General features: G+C 36.2%; 1 protein-coding gene across 1 annotated transcript in view; it reads right to left on the reverse strand.

Moving 5' to 3' along the window:
* Window positions 1-4,443: 4,443 nt before the first annotated feature.
* The window catches only part of OLA1 (Obg like ATPase 1), a 173,964-nt gene continuing 169,756 nt past the window's right edge, over window positions 4,444-8,651 (reverse strand). Inside the window, exons 10-11 of the mRNA XM_043577076.1 lie at window positions 8,258-8,380; window positions 4,444-4,952 (exon numbers count right to left, since the gene is read on the reverse strand). Coding sequence (XP_043433011.1) covers window positions 4,851-4,952; window positions 8,258-8,380 — 225 coding nt within the window. The 3' untranslated portion in view covers window positions 4,444-4,850. The remainder of the gene's footprint in view (window positions 4,953-8,257; window positions 8,381-8,651) is intronic.

Here is an 8,651-nt window from a genome sequence, read left to right on the forward strand (position 1 = left end):
GAGTAAAATCAACAGAGTTGATAAAATAATCGGCAAGCGCCTCCTTCAAACAGTTCATAGTTATGAAGAGTAGAGTGTTTTATAAAACTATATCCAGAGGACTAGGAAAATGGACTTGCGATGTAATTAACTGAAGATGAGATCTATTCCTTGTACTCTTAAGACAACCAAGATGGTTTATTTCACCAGAAAAAAAAAAAAAAAGCAATTTGCACAAAGACCAGAAGGAGAGTCAAAGAATCAGACGCATCACTATTTATCAGTCTTTCCCACATTCCTATGGCAACAGAATGCACTGATCTTGCTGGATGGGTTCTGTGCCTTCAAATGCAGGCCAGACACAGGCACTTGAGGAGGGTTTCTTTCCTCCTTAGCAGCTTGCCAAGCACGAAAGCAACTCTATCATACATGATGAGAAAGCAGATCTAGAAATGCTTCCCTGGAACAGCATCAAAATGAGCTGTGGTTTGAGAAGCACAACTACAGAGTGAACCGAAGAGTTGGATCTGAGAATCTCAACTCCAGTGATCGAGATCTCATGTTTCACTAAGAACTCTGTTGCACATCCTACAGCTTGTACGTCTGTGATGCGAAACAGGCACATCTCCCTATTACCTCCCATTCTTATGTGTCCTTAGGAGAAATACTGTTAACTATCTGTGACCGTGTTTTCACTGTGACCACACAGAGGCAGGGCTAATAAAATGACTTCACTGGTCAAGTAGACAGAAGTATCCTCAATCGAAGATATCCATTAGAAGACCCAGGAGTGATTTCCTAAACAACATTTACATTTCTCTCTTCTAATTTTACATTTGCCAAGCAACTTTCTGTTCTATGATTTAGTCTTGAGTGGGTACAGATGCTACGAGTTAAGTACTCCCAATGTAAGTTAAAAGAATTGCTATCATTTACTAAGCACTTGCTCGGTACTAAGCAGTTTCAGCATTGTACATGTACAAATTCATTCAATCCTCACAACCATGAGAGAGGTCCTGTTACCTGCCTTTGATAGCTGAGAAAACTGGCTCAGAGTAAAGTAACTTGCCTAAACAGGGACACACAACCAGGAAGCAGTGTGGCCAGGATTCAAACCCCGGCCTCCTGACTCCTGAGTATACACCTTTATCATCATTTTCTTACTTACATATCAGGAACATTTTACTGTAAATTGAAGAACTTGTCATTCTAGTTTATAAATTAGTCTCAGAAGTTTGGAAAATGTTACACACAGCATAGGCTGAGCTGAGAAAAGCAAGTCCCGAAACCTGTAAAGCCAAGGCCCGTATCAGATACTGGCTTAAGAACTCTGCGAAGTGCTGCTGGTCCAATGAGTCCCCTGTTTTTAAAAAATATTTCCTAGTTGCAACATGGGGCTTTTCATTACGATACTAATTTGCAAGTGGCTCAGGATATTCCTAGACCAGGAAGGCAATTCAAAAGCTGTCAGTTTTTATAGGGGCCCCAAATTAATTAGGAGACAAAGTCACTCAAAAGTCAAACCTCTTTTTTAATTTTTGAGAGAGAGAGAGAGAGAGAGAGAGAGAGAGAGAGAGAGAGAGGCGGGAGAGAGGGAGACACAGAATCTCAGGCAGGGTCCAGGCTCTGAGCTGTCAGCTGAGAGCCCAATGCAGGGCTTGAACCCACAAACCACAAGATCATGACCTGAGCCCAAGTCGGACTCAACCGACTGAGCCATCCAGGCACTTTTTTTTTTTTTTTAAGGTCAAACCTGGCTCTTTTATTCTATCACTATAGTGTATTTTTACAAGCTTAAAACGAGACCAATTTTCGTGACTAAGCAGCTTGCCATTAGGAATAATCATTTCTGAAGTCTCTGGCAAAATAAAAGAAGAGCATTTAGTGTATGTAAGCAGACTAATCAGAAAAATATGAGACAGGAAAAGAAGGGGTTTTCTGTCTCTGACTCTTTGGGGTTTTTTTAAGATTTTATTTTAAAGTAATCGCTACACCCAACATGGGCTCATACTCACAACCCCGAGATCAGGAGTTGCATGCTCTCTACTGATGGAGCCACTCAGGTGCCCTGGTCTCTGACTCTTTGAAGGAGAGGGGACAGAACTGTTACAAAGAATCTTTGAGAATATAATACAAAGAGACAACTGGAGATAAATATCAATATGGATTTTAATGCAAGAAAGTTAACTTAATCATGAGTAAGGAGACTTGCTCTCCAAATGGAGCTGGCAATTTATAAGTGAACAGAAGCTTCACTCATAACTACGTAAATAATGATAAGTATTTGTGCTTTTTTGGGCGGGGTTCTGGCTCTAATTTGAGCCATGCCTACAAAGCAAGTTATGAAGGTAATATGATAAAAGTAAACTAAGTGCTATCACACTTTTTTTTCAAGCTCTCAGCACAAATCTAACCTCATCTAACACAAATTTGACTCAGATGGATCTACAGATAGGTGAAGAAAACATCCACTTATAATCCTAAAAATACATTATTACCAATATCAAACGAGGGAAAACATGAAGATATAGGCATATACCCAGTTATCTGTATGTAAAAGTTCTTAGAATTCTCAACTTTTGTAGAAAATACAATTTTTCATGTGTATAGAGAATGCTGCAGAACTTCTAACCAAATTCAACATTTTTAGCATTTAATTTCAGCCCGTAGTGAACAGTTACCTCAAAACTTCTTTCTTTTATTAATGGTTCTGTTCTGCAATGCACAATTATCACATTAGAAGTTATAGAGAAAGTACAATTACATACTCTTAAAGCCTTTTTAATGAGATTTCAAACTTCTTTAAGAAGTCTATGCAATTTGGGGCACGTGGGTGGCTCAGTCAGTTAACCCTCTGACTCTTGATTTCAGCTCAGGTCATGGTCTCACAGTTCACGGGTTCGAGCCCCATGATGGGGTCTGTGCTGGCAGCACGGAGCCTGCTTGGGATTCTCTGTCTCCCTCTCTCTCTGCCCCTCCCCCACTCTCTCTTTCATAAATAATTTTTTTTTTAAAAAGCGTTCTCTTAAAAAAAATAGCCTATGCAATTCACTTTGGAGAAGATTCAAAAGCAAGAGATTTGATTTCCTTTTATATCGCTGAAATCCTTACCAATCCAGTAATCTATACATTCCTCCAATACAGAAAAATAACAAGAATTTACACAACAAACTTGGTCAACTGCACCCGTACCTGAGTTTCATTTATGTTTTATCTAGTTCCACTTATTCTTATTTTTCTCCTGTTTACTAATTTTTATGTTTGCAGAAGACCAGCATTTGATTCCTGAAAAGAGCATATTCACTAAAGAGCTTCTCAATTATATTCATTACTTGCCCAAATGCCCAAATACTCTAAATATCCTTTCCTCTGTATAGCTAAATCCCCAAATGCTTAAAAAAATATTTATTTTAAGAGAACACAAGCGGGGAGCCTGACATGGGGCAATCTCATGAACCATGAGATCATGACCTGAGCCGAAGTCAAGAGTTGGACGCTTACCCGAGACTGAGCCACCCAGGTGCCCAGCCAAATCTCCTTTAAAATCACTTCTTGTCTTGCCTTTTGTGCTACACTAAGTAACTTTCAGTGTTAAGTTTGTGTGTGTGTTTTTAATACTTCCTTATCTTTAATGTGACAAAGTAATATAGTAGAGGCAAAGGCTGGCCTGAGTGTGAAATGGTGCTAGGATCATAGAAAATCACAAAAGGCCATGGACGGGGAAAAGGGAGGTCTGGCAGGACTGTGAACATGGGAAAGAAAGCGAGGCTCAGGGATGAGGACACTCTGAGACTATCATCGTAAGAGAAGGCTAAGTGGCAGAACGTCTCCAAATAACTAAGTTTGAGACTATTTTCTTTCAGAATTTTCTGCTACAATTTCCGAAAGTTCTTAACTTACACATACTAAAATTTCAAGTAGCCTAAAATATTCTAATAGAAAATATAAGAACAGTTACAGTTTTCAAGGTCTAACCTTTTTAGCAGTGAACTTTTACACTCACTACGGAAATGAAACAAGAATGTAACCCACCAGACACAAATGGTTAGTTTTCACAGTAATTCCATAATTTCAAAGGAAACATTAAAAACGAATACTCTCCTCAATATAATCAGAACCACCACCAAAAAGCCCTTAATTTTTGAAGCAGAATTTGTTTCCAGCATTATTTTCTTTTTGGTGACAGTCTATCTATGGTCTATCCTTTGTAACGTCATTGCTATCATCTTTCAAAAAAATGTCCATCTACAAATTAATTAACTTTCTTGAGACAAATCCCTGGTATACTATTCTTCTGATTCCCGTGAAAGACTCACTTTTAAGATACAATTGCAGCTGCCCCACACTGCCAGTTACTGTGTCATACACACGCCTTAAAATTCTGTAATCAGCAACCACCAGGTGCCGTATCGCATTCAGCACACCACAGTCAGTCAATACAGACATCCCCAAACACACCAAGGCTGGTTTTGTCAAATGTTTTATTGAGTGTAGACATCTGGAGTACTGTAAAACATGCATTATCTGTAGATTCAAAAAGGAGCAAGCCACATTGTCCTCACTGTCAAATGTGTCAGGCTTGGCATCCATGATGGAGATTAATGAAGTATCATGAGAGTAATATGGTTCCTGAAAAGCCTCTACAATTTGGACTAGGGTCTTAATCACGTGAAAAGCAAAGCTGTTCACATTTAGTGAACTTGCATTTCATTGGAGGTACACAGTATTTTAATTTTAAAACAAAAATAATTCTGTTTTTAGAAGATTCCCATCCCCCAACTGTATCTGTCCCTCAGTTTTCAGAAATTTTAATTTAAAAAAATCATATCCCTTTTTGGAAGTTGTACATTTATCTGAACAATAACTAAAATTTATTTCTTCTTCGGTTGCTGAGGTGTATTAAATTTGAAGAAGATAATATCTCCATCTTCGACAATGTAATTTCTGCCTTGTTGTCTGTACTTTCCAGCAGCCTGTAAAGAGGAGATAGAGAGGAAATGGGTTATTTTAAAACTAAATACATGAGGTAAATGGTAGCAGCAGATGCGAAAAGTATTCTACTTCTTGGGTCATATTAAACACAACAAGAAATACGGGAAAACATGTAAGTTCAAAACTAGACTAGGAGAGAAGCAAAGTCTTCCTGATTTGGGCAGAACTAGATTTTCCATATGTACATAATCATAATGTATTCTCTACTAAATTGTTGGTACATAAATGTAATTATACCAATATCATTAAGTTTCATTACATGCTGTTTATGGTACATTTCTGATGTGTCTGCAAACATCCGGCAAGTCACTGTAACAAAACAGATCAAACCAGGCAGGAAGACTAGACAACTAGTTTGAAGCTACTTTATTTGCTTAAGGAAAATATTTGGTGATACTGGTGATGCCAAAGAGTCTGCTACAAGAGACACTATTACCAATTTTAATGTACAGATTTTAAATTATTTCCTTGAATTTTTTTTTATTTAGTCTTGACCACGGCCAGAGTAGTGTGTACTAAAATTCATCACGAAGAAGTTTACTGACTAACGGCCCTAGTTACAAGCAGACTCTAACAGGTTGGAACTGCAAAGACAGATATTTTTCACACTTGTAAATTAGTCGGCAAAGCAACTGATTCCACCTGCTGGCATGCAGATCCCCAAGTGCAATCCGCCAGTAATTCTAATACAAACAAGCAGCAGTTCCAGGGACCCAGGTTCACCCCAGGTGCAGCACACACACTCCACCCTAAGCACAACAGGCTCTTCAGCATCTACACTTAACACTGCACACAACTGACACAGTCCCACAGGACCCCACCATCGACCACTCAACAATGAGAACTCAAGGATCTTTTGGGAAAAATTCTCCAAAGTATTTTCTCTCTGCTAGAATTTACTGAGAACATGAAACCTTTGCCCAACAAGATTAGTACTTCTCTTTGACGATGTTGATAAGAATGTTCAAAGTCAAGTACAATTATACTAATCAGACACAACACTAACAAAGATCATATATCTGAGGTTAAAATCAACAAACCAGATCACAGAACCCTAGTAAGCACATTTTCAAATGTCTAGACTACTTATTAAAAGTCACCTACTAACAATGTGCTATTAAAATGGAACCATTTTTTTAAAAAACCAAGATACCCTAACATTCTAAAAAGATACAGATAGATATACACATAAACACACACATACCCACATTCACATGATTTCTGTAAAGACATGTGATATATTGAAGGCCATATGCTACTTATTTTGAGAATCTAAAGCCCCCTGTTATAAAACAGTATAGACAATTTAAATCAAATATGTATTGACATGACATATTAATGTAAGTTTATATACTTTGTTACCACTCAACTTTACTACTAATTAAAGGTGACAGTGTTCCTTTAAATTCTCTAGAGACCATTTAATCCATTTCCACTGCTATCAGAAACACTGGTTGAAAAAAAAAATCAATACCCATTTGTGAATCTTGAGTATGTATTAAACAAGACACGTCTAACCAGTTCATTTGCACTTGAAAGCAGCCATCTGTAGAAGCCAGCTTTGCCTAAGCAGATATGATTGCTAATAATGTGATATCCCTGTAGACTACAAAGCCCACACAGAGCTATTCAGTATATAGTTCACAGCACTGGCATTAAATTAGTTATGCTGCACTGGTGTTAGAAATACATATATATATATACATACACACATACACACGTACACCATCTTGCTCTCAAACGTAAAACCTACTTGATAATATACAAGTAAATATTTGTTGAAAAGAGAGCATAATGCAATTCATAAATGCTGTACTTGGAGTTCAAATTCTGAAATATTAGTTTTGGTGATGAAAAACCACATAAAATACTTAATGGTATTCTAAGCTGAAAAGCCAGAGGTCATTCTTTTCTAATTTATAATATAAAAGCTTCCAGTGAGTGTTAAGCATTTCTACAAGCAAGAAATATTATTGTATTATATATGATAAAGTTTCTCTGTATAGTGCAAGGAAGCGTTCCCAATTTATGTATCCTTCAACTTTATTACAGCATAGACACTGATTAAGGATTGGTAAAACATGTTTACAGACTATAAAAAAGAAGCATCGGTTCTTGAATTCTAGTACTAGAAAGACATCCTTAATCATCTTTACTTCATGAAAAAATACACATGCCAACACGATGTAGCATGTTGAAAAATAATCTGAGATTTTTCAAGTCTGATTAGCATTCCTGACAAAGTTCAATCTCAGTATTTGTGTACCTATCAATACAAATGATACCATTAAAAAGTTAGTGACTTTGTTTAGTTATAAAATGTAACTTCTTTCACTCCACTTAAAAATCAAAATGGGGCTCTCACTCTACACTGAACCAATTATACCAAGATTTTTCCCTCTTCTTCCTGGGGTCCCAAACAGTTCTATTAAAGTCCTGCTGTCCAGTATGATCTTTCCAATGATTACCAATGAGAATAAACTAAACTTGAAACAAACTTTTTTTGCATTCCTTTCAAATTAGCAAACAGTAAACACAAGAGAGACCTTTTAAACTTCTTAATATTTTCTATGGTATTCTTCAAATACCGAATTAAATGACAGATAAAGAAGCCCTCCTACAATGTCAGTTTAATCACTTGACCTATTTATCAATTACAGATGACACAGTATTAGATTTTGCTAAGTAAAACCTAATAAAGCCAAACTAAGCTTGCAGAATTTACGTTAAAAAAAAATCATTATTCATGTATAAGCACTGCTTCATTGTTAGTGGTTGCAAATCAAATTATACTTATTAGCTAAAATAAAGCATGATTTTGGACCTGCCCTCTAGTGTTGAGAAAGCAAATCAAATTCCCAAAGATCTTAAAAAAAAAAAAAAAGTACAACTATGAAGTTTTAGCAAGAACAGATTTTGATTAACTACATTTCTGTCCCTTTCCTTGAATTGATCATGAGCATATATATACTACTTTTACTTTAGACATTCAAATGTAAAAAGTATAATTTTCCTTTGGCCATTAGTGAACAAATTCTTTGAAATTATTTATAATTACTTAAAATTATTTTTATTTTCAGTTTTAGAAAAATGCCACAAATATATACTGATAATTCACACATTTTAAAAATTATCTAAAAGCATGTAAACAGCAACAGCTCTTCAATCAGTTGACAGGAATACTAAACCCTGACACACATTTTAAAAGACAGCTATCATTCATTTTAATGAGTATTTTTATATTAGTAAAAATTATACAATATGAAACCAGAAGATAATTCCTTACCTTGACTGCATTTTCAGAACCTTCTTCTTTAAAATCTTCGTATTTCATTACTTCAGCCATAATGAATCCTTTTTCAAAATCTGTGTGAATCTTTCCTGCAGCCTGAGGAGCCTTCGTCCCTTTCTTTGAGAAGAAAGACCAGAGAAAACTAATTGCATTTAAGATGATTGATTGTAAGCGTAGAGTTTCTTTTCTCTGATCTGCAGTTGGGTTCAACTTAAACTTAGTTTAATATCACAGTTAAGATGTCAGATATACAATTAGTCCAATGTGAACACTGGGCACTGTCTGTGCAGCAGATTTTAGCACAGACAGATCAGTAGATATTAAAGAAGCATGGCTTTGTTTTTCCTGACAGTCATCCAGTTTTATTGATTTAGATGCAGTGGTCTAG

This window comes from Prionailurus bengalensis, chromosome C1 (genome assembly GCF_016509475.1).
Source record: "Prionailurus bengalensis isolate Pbe53 chromosome C1, Fcat_Pben_1.1_paternal_pri, whole genome shotgun sequence".
In the NCBI taxonomy this organism is placed as follows: Eukaryota; Metazoa; Chordata; class Mammalia; order Carnivora; family Felidae; genus Prionailurus; species Prionailurus bengalensis.